Source organism: Sardina pilchardus, chromosome 12, assembly GCF_963854185.1.
Source record: "Sardina pilchardus chromosome 12, fSarPil1.1, whole genome shotgun sequence".
NCBI lineage: Eukaryota > Metazoa > Chordata > Actinopteri > Clupeiformes > Clupeidae > Sardina > Sardina pilchardus.
Window position 1 is genome coordinate 19,330,059 of NC_085005.1, and position 21,916 is coordinate 19,351,974.

Consider the following 21,916-nt stretch of genomic DNA (forward strand, 5'->3'; position numbering starts at 1 on the left):
CCTCCCTTCCTTCCTTCCTTGGTCCTAGATAAAAAATGATGGAGCGGCAACAATGGGCTAGTCCATCCAGTGTTCTTTATAGATCAGTGCAGAGCGGTAGATAAAACAGAGTGGCAACACTCCCATAGACCTCCATAGGAAAAAATGGCAGCGCTTTTTCCAGGCTATTTCCTCGTTATGGGGCTTTTGGAACTGTTTACAGCCAATCTCTTGGTCAGTAGTCAATGAGTTAATTGATTACACCTTCCAGCATTAGAAGTACATCCCACCCTCCTGCGATTCAGCCATTCAGCACAGGTTTTTTGGGAACTTTTGATCGTGGCGGCAACATCAAAGAGTGTCGCAACTCTCTCTTTCTATGGCTCTGGATCAGTGCAAACAAGCCAGACGACCTAGGATCGAGGAGAGAGGTTGAGAAAGGGCCCATGATGGCAGCACTATTCACTTATGTTATGTTCTGGCAAAGATAGTTAAGATCAGGTCCCTTTCCACAGGTGTATTAATCAAGCAATTGATAGCAATTGCATTGACAATCAAGGTCTTTGATTTTATACACCTGTGGAAAGGGACATGATGAAATCCATGAATATGTCAATAACACGGCTCTTTAAGCAGGGGAAGCGATCCCCATTTTGCGCCTATAGACAACATGAACTACAACTAAGTATGTCCGCCTTAACAATCTTTGGTTCTGGAGCCCAAAGTAGTATCTAGCTTTTTAAGATCTATGTTGTCCACAGCCTTTGCTCTGTGAAGAGGTAGTAAACCAATCAAGTGGAACCACGTGGTTGTCCTTCCTTCAAATGATTCCAGCCATGTTTCTTCTGGATCATGGAGAAAAGCTGATATATAATGCGGAAATATTGTATTTTTATATATACAATATTGCAGGCTTTAATTACACTCTTTCATGATCTTTAATTCGTAAATGTTTCTGGGGTTATCTTACGAATAAACACCAGGAACATGACCAAAATAAACAAGTCACACCAACAACCAGTCTGGTCCACAATTGTCCTTTACTGATGATGCAATAAACGATACATTTAGTGTTAAGAGAATACAGGTGCAGAGATGAATTAAAACAAAGGCTTACAATATGATGCATCACAGAAGAAAACAGCTTTTCTAAAATATGAAAAGACAAAATGATCTAGCTGCAGTTAACAACGCTAACATTGTTACTTACAAGATGATCTTGATGAGCACACGGTAGGAAAGAAATTGTCTTGATACATGCGTTTTTATCTGCCCGAGAACTGTCATGAATAAGGTGAAAAGATGGTAGCGGAGTTGCCTTTTTGCACAATTGATATATATTCATATACGCTGACGAAGTCTAATACATCAACAAACCTGTTACAATGCACCCTAATAAAGCATGATTTCAAAAAACAAAAAACAAGCCTTCTAGACATCTATTACAAATAGAGTTGGGAATTCTAAACTATTCCCGAAATGTGTGTCTACGACACATTGCCTAACTCAACAACTGGGAAAAGGGGTATCGGCTATACCCTCTATGGTTTGGGGTGACCCTTGATTTCCCTTTGACAATTAGTTTACATTGCCAATTTTTTTTTGCCAAACTTGATTCTGCGATTAAATCTTTGAGCGGTCCACTCGTGCACCACTGCAAACTGGATCGCAATGATGGAGCAAGATTATGAATGAAAAGCGCATGGTAAAAATGTTTCTTCCTTAAAACCTTTTACGAGTAGCATGTTGGCATACATTAAAAAACACCTCTTAACATTAAACTGCTACAGAAGAACACTGAAAAAACATCAATGCCTACTAAGGAAAACAGACAGACAGACAGAGAGAAAATATAAATTGTTCAAATCTTCCATTAAAAGTAATCATCCTTTACAATCCTTTTTTTTTTGTATATTGCATGGACTGCTGGTATCCGTTCTTTTGTTTGTTTTTGTCTTTCTTTAAGAAAATAGATCATTGTGCGACTGTAGCAACACACTGCTTGAGAACAAGGGACATTGTTTTACTTTGGATGGGGGTTGGGGGGGGGGTAAGGAGAGTGGGGAGGGGTATCTTTGGGGTGGTGGTCACCATGTGAGAGGTGTGTACTCTGGACATGTGTTTTATTTTCTCTTTCGCTTTTAAGGCCTTTGCTTTTAAAACACGGAAAAAACAACTCTTCGGTTAAGTTGGATGCCACTGTGCAACGCCATTAACACACATACAAAAACACACACGTACACACACGTACACACACACACTAACACACCACATCCCTGACCCTTTGGGGCTCCACAATCAGGAGGCAAGCGTTCTGAGGCTACATTCTGATCCCCTCTGGGAGATGCGTGTGTGTATAGGTGTGCGTGCGCATGGAGGATGGGTCTGGATGGGGGTTTGAGAGACATAGGAGAAGGGGATGGTAGGAATGGTGGGGAGTGGGTCTGAACATTTACAGAAGTAGCAAGTAATTTGCCAGGCGTGTAAGAAGAACTGCGTATAGAAAATATAAATAGAAAGATGGGAGGGAGAATGGGTTGGGGTGGGGTTGCTTTCTGGGGCACGGTTCTAGGGCGGGTAGGAGGGTGGGAGTTGTGGAAGTGTCCTGTATTGCCAGGCGAGAAAGAGAGAGAGATAGAGAGAGAGAGAGAGAGAGAGAGAGAGAGAGAGAGAGAGAGAGAGAGAGAGAGAGAGAGAGAGAGAGAGAGAGAGAGAGAGAGAGGGAGAGAGAGCGAGAGAGGGAGAGGGAGAGAGAAGGAGAGGGGGGGGCGGGGGGGACAGGAGAGCAATCAAATGACTTGGTCGAGCGCCCTCAGCAGCTCCTCTCCCTGGAGCAGCAGGTGGCGGTCCTGGATGGGAGCGTTGACCTCGCAGTCGTAACGCGTCAGCTGAGGCAGGCCATTGCCCACGCCCGCCTCCAACGAGTTGCTCAGCAGACGACTCGCCATGTCTGAGAGAAAGAGAGAGAGAGAGAGAGAGAGAGAGAGAGAGAGAGAGAGAGAGAGAGAGAGAGAGAGAGAGAGAGAGAGAGAGAGAGAGAGAGAAAGAAAGAGAGAGAGAATGAGTCAATTAGACCAGTCACTTTCCTCAAAATGAATAGAAGCCACAGCAAAGATTATTAAGGCATGATGTTTGCTCTGTTTGTGAGTCTGTACAGGTTGCTAAGACGAATCTACTTGATGGCCATCAACTTATATCTGTGTGTATAATTATTAAGTTAATCTAGGATAGGTCTAAAACATCACCGTACAAGTGAAGCTATTTGCTGTTGAGTTGTTGTACTTTTTGTTTAAGTTTCACTCACCAGAGGGCAGAATGAGGATGGTCTTGTTCCCGCCGAGCATACTGGAGCCCTTCACCTCCAACACTTTGGCCCTCTTGCTGGACTCTGTCGTTAAGGAACTGTCCACACTCTGCAACAGAGCACCCTGGGGGAGAAGACAGGACAATGTCAGAACACTGCCGAAGGGCAGTTGCTGTGGTGCTAGCAGTAACATTAAGACCACATTGAGTTTGAAACGGCTCATCTGTTTTTTTCTTTTCTTTTTTTTAATCACACCTCCTCAATGCAATTTTTAAGACCACGAGTTTGAAATGGCTCATCTGTTTTTTCTTTTCTTTTTCTTTTCTTTTTTTTAATCACACCTCCTCAATACAATTTACATTAAATTGAACGAATTAAAATGGGCAGAGTACGGTATTCAAAAGACATGATGTATGAGAGCGTGGTAGAGAGAATGAGAGAGAGAGAGAGAGAGAGAGAGAGAGAGAGAGCAGACAGACAGACAGACAGAGAGAGAGAGAGAGACAGAGGGAGACTGACCAGTCCGACTGCCTGGGCCAGTGTGGTGGTCTCCAGCTTGCGCTTGCGTTGGTTGTTCTGCAGAGCCAGCATCTTTGGAGATAATGACTGGTCCACAGCTGACATTCTGAAACACACAATAGTAAGCAGTGAGCAACGGGAATGTGCCACAATTGGAACAATTTTGAAAACATCAACAAAAAATGAAAGAAAGGTCATAACTGACGATTAATCGATGAAGTCGATTAAACACACAGCCCTAGGTGCCACAATTGGAACAATTTTGGAAACGTCAACAAATGAAAGTAAATGAAATGAAGTAAATGGAAAAAAAGTCATAATTGACGATTGATCGATTAAGTCGATTAAACGCACAGCCCTACTACCCAGCTGTGTCGTCTGACTAACTACTTCGTGCCGTTACCTGGAGGTGAGTTTGCTGGCCTCGAGCCGCTCTAGGAGGCCGCGCGGCTGCGCATCTGTGGCTGTGGAGTCCTGGAGATGCACTGCGCGCAGCGGCGAGGAGCCGGGGGTGCTTTGGCCCTCCACCAGCATGTGTAGGGGCGCGGGAGAGAGCCTGACACCAGGAGAAGGGGCGGCAGAGGAGGAGGAGGTGGAGGGGGAGGGGGAGGAGAAGGGAGAAGCAGAGGGTGAGGAAGAGGAGGAGAAGGAGGAGGGGGTGTCGGAGGGCAGCGGCTGGAATATGGAGCTCATGTCGGCCATGGGGAGGTTGCCGACCGGGAGGGGCTCCAGGGGCGACGGGATGCGGAGCTGGAAGTCGTCGTCCATGGGGATGTACGGGGCCCGCATCTCCAGGTCCAGATCACACATGTCCTGCAAGAGCACAGGGGACATAATCAAAGATCCTTAATTATTGACAAGATAGAGCAAAGTAATGCATCTCTATGGAAGCAAAATTCGAACAGTTCCTGTCTGCTTAAAGAGGCGTGTTGCAAAGAGGTCATAGTGGGATATCGATCTCTGTCAGATCGGCAAGCAGTTCAGTTCGAATGTTAGCAGGTCTGCTTAAAGGGGGATTTAGCCCCCCTCCCCCTTGTGAAGACAGAACGCGGAAATGATCGAACGTTTGCGCCTCTCGCTCCGCTTTAACCCTCTCTGACATAATGTTACAAGCCTGCCACTCACACACCACTGACATATGTCAAGTTAAAAGATGTTTAGCAGATGCTTTATCCAAAGCGACAGAGACTCGCAACAGTGAAACTGCATGTGGGACAGACGGTCGAGTCGACCTGGGGTCAATTCCCTACCCGCAGGTTGGGACACTTCTAAGTCTTTAACATGAAGTTTAAAGATTTTCAGAGACTCTTTTATCCAAAGTGACACAGAGTCGCAATGGTGGGTTGGGAATTGAATCCAAGTTGACCGACTGCCGTCATACAGCACTGGGAGATGGAAGTAGCTTGGGGTCCATGCACAACGTCATTGCATTTCAACACTAGAGACACTCCAGGGTCGCCACTAACAACCATCTGAATGTTTACATAATGTCTGTTATTATGTAGGCCTATTATGTAAGCCAAGGCTATTACAGTCAGAGAGAAGATATTAGAAGATGGCTAAGATCATAAAGCATCATAAGGCAGTTTACTACCGAGTGCAATTAAGCTTTTGAAGAGCAATTCATCTGGAACCCAGACGAAGACGTAAGTCAAAACGTGCCGGTTTATTTGCCTTGCAAAAAAGTAAACATTCTACAAACGGAGTGCCTTAGTCTCTTCTCTCTTTTTTGATTCTTGACTGAACCCACAACAGAATAAAGAGCACCTGTCTATTTCTGACACGAAAGGAACCTTGCAGCGCCTCTGGTCCTTTTTTCATATCACATCTAAACTTGTGTCAAGTGATGACTAATGCCATCTGCTAGCTAGACTATAATGACACGTCACTGTGCCACTTTGCAATATTTAACCAATAAACATGATAACACTGGAGATACTGCAATGCAATTTAGATGAATATTAAGTGATTATGAGTCAATAACAATGACTCACATAGCCAGAAAGTCTGGTAGAACAGGCGTGTTTGTACGGTACATACCTGAGTGCTGAAGGGGGTTCTTGCTTCGGTGTCGATAGCAAACAGCTTCTCCACCATGTCCATACTGAACTCAGCCCCGATGTCTGGGTCCACTGTGAAGCAGTAGTTCAAGGGACTACTGGGCTGCAGGAACATAAACAACACGAGTTTAAACCACATCTGTTCCCATCAACACGAGTTTAAACCACATCTGTTCCCATCAACAGGAGTCAAAACTAAACCAGATGTACATTACAATACAAGTCAGGAGACAACTTGGTAGTACTTTGGTCTGAATGGTGGATAGCAACCATTAGCAAAATGGGGCATGTTTTACACCTAATTACATCTCGTTAATGGCTTCCTGCGATATTACGCAATGGACCAGTCTTACTAGCAGACTAAACACTTCGGGGAGCTTGAGGGGGGCCAAGTACCTCTGGGGAGCTGGTCTCGGGGCCGGAGCTGGTCGCCGTGGTGACGGGGTCAGAGGTCAAGGTGCTGGCCAGTGACGGAGAGGACTCCAGGGAGGTCATGGGGGAGAGGGCCAGGGGCAGCTTCTCGCTGGTGGAGGGAAGCATCACGTCGTTGTACAGCGGCACCTCCTTCAGAAGCTGCAGGTCAGAGTCTGTGGGCAGAGGAACAGACAGTCAAACAAAAGGACGAAGAAGAAGAAGAAGAAGAAGAAGAAGAAGAAGAAAAAGAAGAAAAAGAAGAAGGTTTTTGTGTTGTGCGTCAAAAACTTTTGATCCCCTAGTCTTCCCATAATATTAATCGCCTCATTCACCCTTAACGGCTGAACGAGCCTGAGAGATGCCACTTTGGGTGCCTCGCTGCAGTGTACCCAAATGTACCTTGTCCCACAAAAAGATCTTTCAGGGGTCAAACCTTCCACCATTTTCCTAAAGACCCACAAGTTCGTCAAGAGTGGATTAAAATCGCAAGAATGGAGAGTCCACCTTCCTGGTTTTTGTACGCCTCGACAGCGTTTTCAAAATGGCTGCCAGGACTTAGTTTTGAATAGCAGCATGTCTACCAGCTAAGATAAGATGTGATAAGAGCTATAGAGGACAGGTGATTGCTCTGCAAGGTGTCTTTAGCAGAGTGTGTGAGTGTGAGTGTGGGGTTCTGGGTTCTGACCGGGTCCGGTGAAGTCCAGCGAGATGATGGTGTCTCCAGCGGCGGGCGCCAGCAGGGTGAGGTCCGAGCCGGACGCCTTCAGTTGCTCGTAGAGGCTGTCGGAGTCGCTGACCTCGCTGTGGCTGATGAAGAGCTTGGTGATGCTCTGCTCAGAGTTCTCCTTCTCCTTGTCATTCTTCTCCTCCTTCTCCTCCGAGGTCTTCTCCACCACCACTTTCACCTCCAACTCCTCCAACTCCTCCTCCACTTCCTCCTCCTCTACCTCCTCCTCCTCCTCCTCCTTGTCCACTTCCACCTTCTCAGTCTTGGGCTCTGTGATGGTCTGCTGCAGGGACAAGAGCAGATCGCTCTCCTCAATGCCACTGAGAGACAGAGAGAGAGAGAGAGAGAGAGAGAGAGAGTGAGAAAGAGAGAAAGAAAAAGGGATTAATAAAAAAAAAAGATTCGATGGGAAGTGCATTTGACCTAACTATATAAAAATACTATTAATAACTTCATATAATATGTAACAATAAAAAGATTGCAATCTTATTGACAAATTCAGTCAATTTTTGTCAAATCACTGTGATTGTGTGAGTGAGCGAGTGGCCTGCATACCTCAGCACATAGTTGACGCACACGATGCACTGGGGCTGGGAGTTTTTGGGGTTGTAGATGACCGTGGCCTGGGTCTCCACCCACACATAGCCGCCCTTCTTGGCCAGCATGCGGTACTGGCCAGTGGTGGCCTGGCCCTTGGCAAACACTGCATGCAAAAATGAAATGGTAAATGAGAATATATTACAATGCATTACCACAAAGTAACCCTTTATATGATATCGATTCATATCTTTATAGTTATCGTCGTCTGTGATGGCCTGGTTGCAGTGTGTATTGTTATTTTTCATTTCATTAATAATATTACTTTGCTAATAACTGTTGATTTCTCCACATCATATTTATTCTACTATACATATCAATGTTATTATGTTATAACCCAATACAATCTCTGTTACTTTCACTTCTGGATGTCTACGTCAATGTGCTTACAGTCGTGGTGTGTCTTGGTAAGGTGATCGGAGTCCAGGGCGTGGTAGTACTCGTACACAGACTTGTTCAGCAGGTCATCTGGCTCGTAGCCCATCAGTTCTGTGATCCTACAGACAGCACAGGACACAGGAGAATTTGTTATGGGAGCTTTCGTACAAAGCACCAAGAATAGGGTTGACTGTCTGCCAGACATGATGTGTGTGCGTGTGTGTATTTCAAGACCTATTTAGGGAATAAGGCCGGCATCAGACAACAGAGAAAGGAAATGACTCAAGATGGCCGCTTCCTTGCTGCGGTGTTTTCCCCCCACCACTAGGTGGCGCCAAGCTGCTGTTGGAGAACCAGCAGGGGGGGGTAATAGGCACAATCCTATCTCCTCTCTAATTCTGTCATCTGATGTGGAACAGACAGTATGCCCAGGAGAGAGGCAACAAGAAAGGAAGCTGAAATCCTTGGCCAGGAGTTCATCTATTCATCTCTGCTTTCTTTAGAAACCGCCTTGCCATGGGACTCTCCCACAACAACAACGCACCAGCTATATGACTTTTCCACCCAACAGGAGAGTATGACTGTAGAGAGTGAGGAGGGCAGACGACCTGCTTCCTCTGAAGTTCCCCTTGCTGTTTACTAAATGCCTAAATGCATGCCTGAGACCACTGACACTGAGTGTGTGGAGACTTTTATTCACTCATTAGCTGCCAGCCATTTTCAGTGCAGAGCGCTCCATACTGCCAGACATTTTACAGCATTTTGACTGTTTTTCCAAGATCCACCGAACGGTGAGCTTTATGACTATGTAAACACCGAAGGTACCAAATGAAAGAGTAGACTCTCTTCTTTCACCAGATCTGCCATTGACGTTTAAAGACGTCAATGGCAGTGAATGAGTTAAACAGAGACTGTGTGGGTACGTGAGAAAGAAAAGGACAAGAGACAAAGACACACATAACCAAACACACACACACACACACACACACACACACCTCTCGTCGCAATAGGAGAACTTCATGTTGAGGGTGTGGCGGCTGAGGAAGGTCTTGCTGTCCAGCGGCACCTCGATGTTGGACGGGTGGGGAATGGGCTCGCAGATCAGCACCAGGTAGGTGAGCGGGGGCTCCTTGTAGCCAGAGTCGGCGGGCACCTCCTCGCGCTCCTGGACGCGCACATGACCCATGCAGTGCAGCACCTGCCAGACAGGGGGGTGGGGGGGCAAAGGTCATCAAAAGGTCACAGATCAAAATCCCAGATCTCACACGATTCACACACCATGGATCTCAAAAGAACACTGGGTCAAGTATCTACGGCTACAAGTACTCCACCGTACTCCGTTGATTTGATTTAAGCACGTTCTCCAACCACATGCCGTTTGCAATTTCCATACACATTATGTGAGCACATGCCAATCGCTGTGGTCTTAGCTCACGAGATATATAGAAAATGTACCGTAATTTCCCGACTATTAGCCGCGGCTTTTACATTGATTTTGCAAAATTTCTTCCGCTATGAGGTTAATACAGGGGGGCAGTTAATATGGTGTTAATATGGTTTTGTTTCTTTTAACTTGCACAAAACACTGTCCTGCGGCTTAAACACAATGCGGCTTATATGCGGGAAATTACTGTATAGAAAAGATAGAAAGACTGAACACCCCTGTTACAGCTTATAATAATGTATGTGGCATACTTCATAATCAGTCACCACATACCGGTGTGTCTTGGTGCTTGGTTTGACCTTTGATGTGCTTTAGCAAAACAGTTCACATCACATACGCAGATGGTGGCAAACTCAGATCCTGATGAGGAACGCATCCTGAGAATGTGCATCATGTAATGCGATTAAGGCCTCGGGGGGCCCTGAGGGTACGGCGTGAAACAATAGCGTCTGGCCGGACGCCGCCACCCTGCACGGAATCCCAACACTCTCAGGGGTGGTCCGTCCGTCTGTTCCTCTTATTATGACTGAAAACAATTCAGGTCAGGCATCTCGTGGGGATCCACGGTGTCGGAGGAACTGACCCCCCGCCAACCGCCGTGGCCTCCTCCACCCTGTTCATTCTTCTGATCTCTTTCCGAGCAGAGAGACTGCGGGGGTAGGTGGACTAAGGAGGGGGGGGGGGCTGTCTACAGTTTTGTTTGCAGTGTTAAGTCAGGGAATGTCTTCCACATGGGGTGCTTTGTGCAAACGGACTGGGTAGGGTCTTGGGAATCAATAGAGTCAAACTAGACACATATACACACACACACACACACTCCAAAGAGGAGGACAGAGGGCGACCGAGTGGGAGGGAGAGGAAAAGAAAAGAATCTGCGCTGAGATTAAACCCAGATAATCCTGCTCTGTGGATGTTCTACTCTCCCCCCCCGGTAGTCCGATCCTGTCTGGTCCTGTCCTGTCTCGTCCGATTCCAACAGTGCATGATGGCGGGAGATTTCTTTGGCTCCTGGTCAAGAGGATGATCTGTACCTTTCCACTCAGGTGCTTGCCTGGCCCTGAGCCAAGAATGCAGCTCATTTACTATATGCTGTCCAATGGCCTCTACACGCACTACACCACATTGTCAGTTTCTACAAAACAAAACAAAACATTCTCAACATTCTACAAGTGGTGGTTAAATTTAGAATGGGAGAACTGACACACCACCTTCATGGTTTTAACACACCGCTGCAAAATCCCTAAACAACTAAATGTTAGGTGTTGAGGTTGTTGAGCGTGTGCGTGTTAGTATTTGTTGGGGTAGTGTGAATAACCCTTAAGGGTATTCATCTGGGAACCATCTGAACCGGATTAGTAACCTTGGTAACACCAGAGCATTGAGCTCCTCAGTCTCTTAGGAGAGCCCACCCCCATACCAGACAGGAAGTTGCCCATTTTGCTTTCTGAGATTTCGTAGATTTGGAGATCCGTTTCATTGGGAGAGTGTCCAGAACAGATATGACCGTGAGATTCATTCATGGTGCACTCAGGTTCTCAGGCTAAGCTCTCACCTTCCAGGTGGAAGACTTGATGTTGACGGTGCGGCCTCTGCTGGTGAGCGTGCACTTCATGCGCAGGAAGAAGCTTCGCTCCGTGTTCTGCTCCTTCACCTTCTTGGTGCCTGAAGATGAAAGGGGAGAGAGAGAGAGAGAGAGAGAGAGAGAGAGAGAGAGAGAGAGAGAGAGAGAGAGAGAGAGAGAGAGAAAGAGAAAGGGAGAGAGAAAGAAAGAAAGAAAGAAAGAGAGAGAGATGGGTCACTTCCAAATCCAAATCAAATCGACACATCGAATCAGCCTGAGGGTATCTAATGATCTTCAGGGTCATCTGGGTGGGTGGGGGGGTGGGGTGGAATACTGAACTCACCCGTTCTGTGCACCAACATCTCCCTCATCTCCTCGTGATCACAAGGGTGTGTGAAGTCAAAGATGCTGTGCCCCGTCAGATCAAACTGTAAAACAGAGAGAGAGAGAGAGAGAGAGAGAGAGAGAGAGAGAGAGACATTTCAGAGAGCAGGATTGAATGATGGGGCACGAAGACATACACCAGATCAAGTCTCCGTCAGGGAGAACACCTACACAGGAGGACCGCCTATTTACCTGCGTGAGTCCCATGCTCTTGCTGACGTTGTCCGAGAGATAGACCATGTCTCCATCCTCAGAGAGCACCATCAGAAAGCCCTCCAGAGCCTTCAGGTAGAACCCGTTGAGCTGGCTGTCCATCTCGGACTCCTCCTCGCTCACATCTGCGTGTGGCAAACAACCGAATAGCGACGGCGAGTCAGTTTCAACATCAAGAGCATCTAGGTCAACACGGAGTTGAACCCCAGGGATCAGAATAGCCGCCTGGCTGTTTATGTTTATATAACAAGGCCCCCTCCTTAGACAAACAAAGGAATGGATGGCAGGATGTTCCTGTTTTTAATACAGTTTATTTTATTTTTTTTAAAGTGACTTCCTTAAACCGCCAGGTGCCATCATCAGTATTTGATATTTTGCCCAAAACTGTGCAGACATATTTTCATAACATCACCAAAGTAACCATGACACCAAAACATACAGTCGCTTCACCAGAAACCATACTTCCTGTAAGACTGTCTGCAACTGCCAAACTCTGCTTTCAGTAAAGTCGACCAGAAAGGTTTGTGTACCCAGTAACGAGTAAGCTGTGCAGAGAAGTTAAATTAACACTTTGCAAGATTTTTTACCTTAATATAACCTTTACGAAGCCAATTTGATGGTAAACAAACTTGTAATAGGGGAATCGTTCACCTAGCATAGCTAAACAGCTGACATGTTGAAGTAGTAAATCGATATATTCCCTCCAAAATAAAATATTTTTGTTTAGTTGTTGTTGAGTTTGTGCGGCTTTCTGTGAAAGTGCAGCAGTTCAAGCACTCCAACAAGTCCGTTTGCTGCACTGACCCATGGACCTTGTAGTTCTGGAACACTGTGATAACACCCAAACTCCTCAGACAGAACTACAACAAGCGGAACGAATGAATGCAGTCACCAGCACATATCTCGGGGAAAAGGCGATGGTAGAACCAATGAATAAACAAATGAAAGCGGTCACCTGTAGTAAATGCAGTTTATGACCTTGTATGGAAAATCCAAACCTTTTTTTATAACTTCTCCAGGCTAAATTTATTTTTATGACCCCACAGAAACCCTGGGTTAAAGCAATGAGAGTTTATGAGGGTTTTTCATTCGACAACATGAACTAGCCCTGATGCCAATCAAATTTACGCGAAAATCCAAGGGGAAAAAAATAAGTATCGCACAGGTCTTTCTTGAGGCAAATGAAGTTTTGGTGGGTTGTTTTCAGATGTTTTCTACTTTAGCAACTCTACATACTGCAGGCATTGCTTGTGACATTAACAAGCATAGACATTGGGACAGCTGGGAACAACACTATTCCAGCCAATCAACAATTGGCATTAAGAGCATGGAGGGAATCTGATTGGCTGCTGAAAATGAAAAACCTTTTGCTGGGATCAAGGACCTATCGTTGATAAAGAATGCCGAACCGTTATCTTCAATCAACAAAGCTGTATATACCTTTCGATTATGTCTAGGACTGAAAAACTGCAATACCTGAACTACTTGAGGTTGACTAACTATTGCAGGCCTAGATTGCTCCTACTCCTAACCACTACTACAACTACCACTATTGCTATTTATCTGAATTAGCCCTTTTCTCAAGCCCAACTTCGCTTTTAACAGAAGAGTAAAGCACCTTGAACTTGGAAGTAACTTGTTTATGTGTGGTGGGGGTGACATGCTACTGTATGCACTGACCAGCACCGAGCAGCTTCCTCATACGCAGGTAGCTGATGGTGAGCCTCATGATGGAGGCCTTGTCCAGGTGGGAGGTCACATTGTGAGGCAGGGGCAGCTCGTGGGCCAGCTCGTAGAACACCTCCGACTCTTTACCCCGCCGGGAGCGAGCGGCATCGCGGGACTTCTCCTTCCTGCGGTCCGAGCTCACCCTAGAGAGAGAGAGAGAGATAGAGAAAGAGAGAGCGAGGGGGGGGACGACGACGACACAAATTCACTTTCTTTTAATAAGCTGAACAGAAAACACTTACAAGAAAAAACTTAACAAACCATAAACACCACAAGAAAGAAGAAGAAACAGAGCAACAGAACTTCTAAACTCAAACGCCAACTGCACTCTAGAGCCAAGGTCAGCTAAGTTCCTCTCTCTCTCACTCCGCCTTTATATCGGGGAGTGTACTGCCATTACACACATCACATAGCAGCCTTGTTGGCTGCGGTCCACGGAGCGGAGTAACGAGTGACCTCGACGCGATTGGCTCCAGGCAGAGGGAGTGGCACGACAGGGCAGCGTTCCGTCCAACTCGCTGGACCACCGCCAACGATGCAGAGCGGAGCGCGTGCCAGCCAACGCTGCTTGTGACTCCCAGCGTGTCAAAAAATAACATGGACCTCGTCCTAACGCGCGCGCGCGCTCACTCTCTCTCTCTCTCTGTATTTGTGTGTGTGTGTGTGTCTGACTTCTCCAAATTTTGTACTTCTATGGTAAAATCAACACTGTCATCCAAGTTCGACAGAAATCCACTCATCTATATAAAGACACATGAAGCATATCCTATTTTTTGACAGATGTTGAACAACAACACCATTATTCAACAATGTACTCCCAGTTGGTACAAATGACAACATGACGAGGTCTCACATCATTATGACAATGACAGACTGACAGGCAGACAGAAAGACAGTGGAAGCTTTCAGGAAGACCTGAAAAAATGCCACCAACCATTTATATTCGAAAAGTGGTCTGGTGCCCAAAAGGTGACAAATTCAGTATGGTCATAAAACAACCTCAAATGACAGCTTCAGCATGTCAAGCAGTTAACCCAAGTAACCTACTGGACACAATATTAGCTTACTGGTCAGTGGCTTCATTCCAGTTTCAAAATCGTCCATTTCGCAACAACCGCGGACAGTTTCCCTAACATGGACTAACTAGTCCACCAGTACACTAAAGGTATTTTAAAAAAGGGCTCTTCACAGACGTTTGCTTGTAGTCTAAGAGTAAGACTAGTCCTAAGTTTAATCCATGTACAGGAAAGTGGCCCACAGTGTTCAGAGCTGCTTGCATAGCCTCGATCTTGAGCCAGTAGGTCGGGTTGGGGGTGGGGTGGGGTTGAGGACGACACTCACTTGAGGTCTCGCAGCTTTAACCACCATGTCACAGCACAAAGCAGCGAGCAGCACATCTCTGATCTCAGAGAGTGGTCCATTCCAGTAGCAGAAGAATTGAACTCGACAACTCAACCTAATCTTCACAAGTTTATAAATATTACAGACATATTCTCAACACTGCCACTTCCCAGTGCGACACGTTTAAACAGCACTATGAAATACTCTCACATGGTTGCTAAGGTTTGTATATACACGTTCTAACATTCTTTTCACCACACAGGACGGCAACTCAGATATCTTAATGTTTTTAAGCCATTTGCCATTTCAGCCGCATAGAAGAAAAGGGACTTTTCTTTGACTGTGACAGGTCAGCAATGTTAACCTAGGGGCTGACCACGCATGGCTGATGAAACATCTGTGCAACTAAACACTGTCTACAAAACCTCAATTATGTTCCATTTCCAGCAAAACTGCTCGTCATTTTGGGCCACAGAAGTTTTGAATTCTGTTACCACATTTGTCAAGACCTAAGATAAGACCATAACACACAGTACAGATTCACAAGTCACTGAGTTTATATGCAAACCAGACGAATGTCATACGTTTTTCTCTTGAGGTTACTACAAAAGCTGTCTAAAAATGGAAACATATCCTTGGCTTTTAACTCCCATTGTTTACAGCTTTTTACCAGAAGTCAAGTCATTTGTATAGTCCAACCAGGAAGCTGGCCAACTATGTCCTCACGTGACTACACGGAACATGAATACATTGCATCATAAAAAGAAACATTGTCCCAGCCTAACCCTTTATTTATTATGACTGCTTTCATTCGAGGAAGTATAAATGGAACAGAATCAATTGGTTATAAGGGGAACAGGCTACTGCACCCATTCGGAGAACCCAACTCTGCTTGCTGCTTGCTGCTCGCCTATTTGATAGCCTCTATTATTTGGTGGAACTATAGTCATTTCACTAATGGTCTTATTCAGAGTGACTTACAATGAAGTAATTGCCCTGTAATTACAATCCCTTTTGAGCACCGCAGGTTAAAAGTCTTTCTCAGGAGCACAATGGAATCACAGCCACTGGAAGCGACCTCACCACCCACTAGTTTTTCATCTGGAAGCCAAGATCCCTCACCACTGACCATCATCACAAAGAAAATGTCTCCATTATTTAGACCTTTAGCATGTAAATCGCTCCAATAAGAGTAATAAACTATAAGGTATTGTTTTTTTTATTGCTGTGCTAATCAACTATGCCAAGACTATTCGGCAGAAGTTCAGAGAAATTCATCCACATTTCGACTTTTTTTGTCTTTCCACATCATGAAGCGATCTAATCAAGCGAAGCGTGTCTCATTACCGTCATTTCCTGTGCAGCTGACTCTGATGCAAATCCAGATACAGACTGTAGCTGCATTCACAAACCTTGTCAATCCTCAACTGTATTACGAAATGTGAGGAAGTTAATCAAATGGTGTCAATACGGGGGCCATAGGTCACACTATCGTCCCAACTTCGACTCTTCAGCTCTTTCTCAATGTACATATTCTACTGCACTAGCTGACCAAGTCCTCTCCATCCCCTTTTCCTGTAACCGTCTCGAGGCACTTTCAAGTGAACTTCTTTTCTTGATTCTTCTTGAACATTGCTGCATGATAAGGAAAGCCAACTCTATCTTGGAAGACTCTACTCATGTTCTACATGGAGTTTTTGAATGTCTGCCGTCTGGCAGGCGTCTGCGCTGTCCTCTTGCTAGGACTAACAGGAGGAAGGCGACCTTTACCTTTGAGGCTATTCGCCTTTTGAACTCAAATATGCCCCCAGCCCCCTCCTCCCTCTCCTGGGACTAACCCCCTGTCTTATGTTGTGTTATGTCTTATGTCACTATGCCTGCATAGTGACATTGACAATATCAGTTCTGAATGGCAGCCAGTGATGGTGATTCGGTTTATATCCTTGTTTTGCCTATCTAAACAAACACATGATGCCATTAGGCAGTGGCCGTGGTAGCGCAGTGGCTAAAGAGCTCGGGCTAGCATGAAGTAGTAGACTGAAAAGATGTGGGTTAAATTCCTGGCTTCCACCGTTTTGACTTCCTTGAGCAAGGAACTTATCCCCCAAGTTACTCTGAGGAGAATGGCCCTTGTAATATAATTGACATATCTAAATCGCTTTGGATGAATATGTCTGCTAAATAATTAATGTAAATGCATTTAGGCTAGCTCATTTCCGGTTCCAGGTTTCCTCGTCTTGTGAACTGAGGTTAATGATACCGTGGCAGGGTAAAGCGCCTTCCTATTCCTGTCCTTCGTGTCCTGACTGTGCTGTGGAGGAACAACTTTCTGAAACTGTTTACATCTTTGAACCGAGGCAGACTGGACAAATAAGCTTTGAAATAAGCGCTGCATTTTGAATTGATCTGTTGGTTGACCATATAGAACAAGCAATGGAGGAAATTGGTTTGACAGTCTTGCCCCAACAAAGCTCTGTGGTTTTCAGATGGCCAGTATCATACCTAGCACAAAGGCCAACCATCAGGCTAAATGATCAGAGTCAAACCTGCCTCAACAACTTAAGACCCGAGTCAACTACCGTAATTTCCCGACTATTAGCCGCGGCTTATACATCAATTTTGCAAAATTTCTTCACCTATGAGGTTAATACAGGGGGCCAGTTAATATGGTGCTAATATGGTTTTGTTTCTTTTAACTTGCATAAAACACTGTCCTGCGGCTTATACACAATGCGGCTTATATGTGGGAAATTACTATGCCGATCAAATGTGATCCTCACTACTACTGTCATTTTAGATGTCACTCCTCCCCCCCGTTGGCTGTCAGCCGACTCCGATGGCCAATCCCCGCCCTGGACTGCTTCCTAGGATCTCAGGCAGCCCTGGTCTGGCTACGGTGCATTGCATAACATGAGCATGTGCAAGGGCTGTGCATGTGCATGTGCAAAAAGAGAGCGAGAGAGAGAGTGCAAGCTACAGAGAGAGACAGAAGGAAAATAATTGAAAGCTCATCATGGCTAGTCAGCCGTCAAGCTACAGATTAACCCAAAACAAAAAACACTGTAGAGGGAGCACAAGCAAGCTGCAAAACTGACCGTAACAAGATATCTTCAAAACAAACAAATCGGTTATAATCTCATGATTTATAAAAAAATACAACAACACTGTGGACTTCGTCCATTAGGACTGTTAAGATACTTCATCTGAAACTTTTGCCACAAGTAATGTTATGTTCTCCTAGAAGGCTAGACCAAGCATGCTCTCAGTTACAGTTCTCAGTTACAACACAAGTGTCAAAGAGTTGCATGGGCGTTTGGTCGAGGTTTGTCACCAAGCAACCACACAGAATCCAGAGCAATTTCTTTAACATAAGGATGTTCTGTAAATCAGACAGAGAGCTTATGTGACATGTGTGACTACTGTATCAAGCAGTGATTTGCAAGAAGCTGAATAATGTGACTTGGCCAGAATATAAAGGGCGATATTTTCCTTGGAGCTTAATCAGATCAAGTCCAACCACGAAAACAAAGGACTGGAACAACCAACGATGGTCCACGGGGGAAAAAACGGAAATGTCTCAAGGAAGAAAAAGACAGTGCGAAACCTAATTGTGCCAGCATTTTTCTGGTCGGATATCTTGACACATGCAAAGACAGGAAGTCTGTCTGACGTCAATGAAATGCAGTGAGTCAGATATGAAGATTGCTACGGGAAGCTAGAAAGTTGCTCTGCAATCTCTGGAGTTGTCCAGTTCACCCCCTCACTTACCTCAATTTAAAAACAAATCTACCAAAACAACCCCGTATCCATCAAACTTGTATCTGTAGTTTTACATCAACACATTACATCAAAGGTCTCTATTTTTACTTTGAAGAACCTCCCCAAAATAAACAAAGTATGCTTCAGAGTAAAGGACTGGGCTGATAGATTGCTTACCTAAGATTACAAAGAGTAGAAAACTGTGTGTGTTTTCATTACTTTAACTCAGGGGTTCCCAACCTTTGGCAGGTGAGGTGACCCTATTTTGAAGTCATAAAATGTTGGCAACCCCAATCAGTCATAGTGGTGGGGGAAAAAATCGATTCTGTTCAGTATCGCAATGTTTTGTGCATGCAATTATATCGATACTAGTAGCTCAAAGTATTGCAATCAGGGCTCAAAATTAGCACCAGCCACAATTTTGAAGTTGGCTGGCAGATTTTAGACAGAAAATATGTATTTCCTATTGAATGGCTGGTGGATTTCACCAGTTCATCTGTCTCTGGCTGGTAAATATTCACATTTCAAAAAGTTAATTTTGACCCCTGATTGCAATACTTGATTATAGAATTTAATGATCTATTTTGCTTTCATTTGAGTCTAGTTTACTAAGGGTTTACTCTGATCACATTAAATGTGCTTATTACGCACTTAAGGGGCACTTCCTGTGGCATTTTATTGTGCATTCAACAGCAATTTTAAATGAAAATGGCTTCACAATCACAACCTGTTATACACGACACTCGTCACTTCTTTCACATCGAAAAAGGTGGGTGTATTTCTGTTTTCAACAAAAAGTGAATAGTAAGGACCTTGACATGAGCCATGCCATTGCAAAGTGAGTTGAACAGTGTTATTTTCCAAATGTTTTGTAATGCCTTCAAATAATATGGGAGACATGAATAGCAATATATCGCAGAATCGAATTGCAAATACAATTCTAATATGATAAGAATTAAAATAATATCAAATTGTGGCCCAAATATCGCAATAGTATCGAATCGTATTTTTTTCTGCCAATTCCTACCCCTAATCAGTCACAACATTTTGAGAGAGATCTCATCTCTGCTGTATTTTTCTAGCAAGCTAATTTGTTTGTTTGTTTGACTACCTGGTTGCTTTGCTACTTTGGAACATTGATCAAGCATTAGAATTCATGATGATCTCATGTGAGATGTTTAAGCTTATTTTTACACTCTAGAATGTAACGAACGCACGTCGCCGGAGTTCTAGACCTCCACCTAGCCATTATTTCCATCGAACCGGTCACCTCGTCGGCCGTTATCCCTTACTTATGGGGGTTGTCAAGTATATTTTTGGCTAATGTACAGGTCAATTGTAAGATACAATATCTCAACCGACCCCATTTGAATTTCAAGTGACCCTACATGGGGTCCTGACCCGATGGTTGGGAAACAATGTCTTACCCCTTGGTAATGTTGTGTCGTAACACCATTTCGTTCAACATCAAACAGGTAAATGATGATTGACAAAGCACAACTTACAACTAGTCTTCCTGATCCTAGACTTACCACCTTACTATAATTGACTGACTGTTTAAAAAAAAAAAAACTGCACTCACTGATGCACTTATTCTTACTGCATGCTCTACCTTTTTTTGTAATTTTTGCTGTAAAAAGCGTAAACTGTTTACCTTGTTGTAAGTCGCTTTGTCTAAAAACTGCCATAACCATAACCATAACCAATTAACCATCTTCAAATTTCATGTTATAACCAAGACTTTGGTTATAATCTAATGCTTTCCTATGACGCATTATTAGGCTGTTTTTGTTGTTGTTGTCCAAATAAAGTTTTACATTTATGATCATGGTGAGGACTGTAATTCTGTGATTACTAATGAGGGTTCTGATAAAGTTTGATGTTATGCGTATGCCATGGTACAAGTCTACCATTATAATAGTCATACAGTGTGATGTGTTCCCTAGTATTTTATTTAGTCTGTGTTCCAAAAAAAAAAAAAAAAAAAACTCAAAGCAACCTGGCTAAACAAACATACATCTCCATCTGAGTGACTTGTTTGCAAAGCAGCTGTCAATTACAGACACGGTGACATTAACTGGAGGTTAACTTATTGTTCATCTTCTGTGATGTGAGACAACGGCATGTTGCGCACCACGTTGACAGGGGGCGAATTTAGCTTTACAAGCTATCAAAAAGGGTGCCCGAAACAAGAAATTGTTAGCAAGCAGCCCGTGGCTAAGGACCTCATGATTAGCAGTAAAGACACCAAAGTTAAGTTATCTACCCTCTATTCAATCAAAATGTCCACTGCCAGGTAAACATTGAGCTGACAATATGTTCAAACCTCTTCTGACTGTAGGTAACGTTAGCTGCTACAACTTAGAAGCTAACAATAGCTCACCGTTATCTTACACTAAAATGTCCACCTTGCTAAAGCAAGTTATATCCATCGACTCGTTAACACCATACATTGTAGTTTCAGTGATATGCGACTGCTTTGCCACCAATTACCGATTAACGTTAAACCATGCAGGTACGTTAACTTGGCTAACATTAGCTGACTTCAAAATGGCGACTTAGCTTGAAACCCAAATACAACAAGCTTCACATTAGCCACTTCAAAGAGTTAAGTTGGTATGTCAAAATATAAATAGTAAGACTCAAAGAGTCACGTACCTTTTCTTTTCAGTGCCAACACCAACATCCATGCCGGGGTGGAACCTATCTATGAGTATGGTTTTCCCAGACCACTGCGAAGAAACTGCAACACCTAGCTCTATTATTACTGAAGGACGTGGCTGTCCTGCAAATCTGATGTGAATATTCCAGATAAGACCTTGACTATAATGTTAGAAATAGATACTCTATTAATGTCCAAACGCCGTTCAGACGAAGGTCACAACATTAGTCTTCCTCGACACAGTGTTTATCTCCAGCACAAAGAGTTGCGTCTCTGTCTAGTTGTCTGGTCTCTGTCTGTGAGTTGAATCTGCACTGGCTGAGTGTAATAGTGCGCGCTACCGACCGACCCTCGGGAACGCGCAATCACATGTCTTGTAGATAACGGATACCTTCGTCACACCAGTGAAGTTTAACTCTTTATAGGCTACTGTCATCAATAGGGAGGCAGGCACAACATTTGTAATGGATTTATACGCGTAAATAATGTTGCATGACTGTTCCCTAAAGCAGTGGTTGAAAGTCTATCTGCAGGCTACACACACAATCAGGCTATTCTCAGTAATCGCTCTCTCTCTCTCTCTCTCTCTCTCTCTCTCTGTCTGTGTGTGTGTGTGTGTGTGTGTGTGTGTGTAGGCTATGTATGTATGTGTGTGTGTGTGTGTGTGTGTGTGTGTGTGTGTATATTTAAGTAAAATAATTAAACCAACAAACAAAAACCTAGGCTATGTAAGGAAATTGTGCTCGCTCTCAGATCATGAATCAATAGATAGGCTAGATAGATAGATAGATAGATAGGCCTTCTTTAAAGATTCCCACTTGGGGGAATTCATGTCTTCATCTGTCG

General features: G+C 44.3%; 1 protein-coding gene across 1 annotated transcript; it reads right to left on the reverse strand.

The window, feature by feature from the left end:
* Positions 1–1,000: 1,000 nt before the first annotated feature.
* On the reverse strand, positions 1,001–21,393 carry hif1ab (hypoxia inducible factor 1 subunit alpha b). The gene is made up of 15 exons (XM_062550100.1): positions 21,067–21,393; positions 13,261–13,451; positions 11,560–11,705; positions 11,327–11,411; positions 10,975–11,084; positions 8,974–9,176; positions 7,991–8,097; positions 7,559–7,706; positions 6,962–7,323; positions 6,259–6,449; positions 5,843–5,965; positions 4,206–4,615; positions 3,803–3,908; positions 3,284–3,407; positions 1,001–2,929 (listed from the first exon to the last, which is right to left on the reverse strand). The coding sequence occupies exons 1-15, from the start codon at positions 21,096–21,098 to the stop codon at positions 2,769–2,771; spliced, it is 2,499 nt and encodes an 832-aa protein (XP_062406084.1). The 5' UTR covers positions 21,099–21,393; the 3' UTR covers positions 1,001–2,768.
* Positions 21,394–21,916: the final 523 nt, after the last annotated feature.

Bases quoted from the DNA above. Each gene is read 5' to 3' on its own strand.
- hif1ab (XM_062550100.1), bottom strand. From the start codon at position 21,098: ATGGATGTTGGTGTTGGCACTGAAAAGAAAAG. The intron at 11,706-13,260 runs GTCAGTGCATAC...TGCCACACGCAG, and splicing joins GAGGAAGCTGCTCGGTGCTG to ATGTGAGCGAGGAGGAGTCC. The intron at 9,177-10,974 runs GTGAGAGCTTAG...CCTGTCTGGCAG, and splicing joins TCAAGTCTTCCACCTGGAAG to GTGCTGCACTGCATGGGTCA.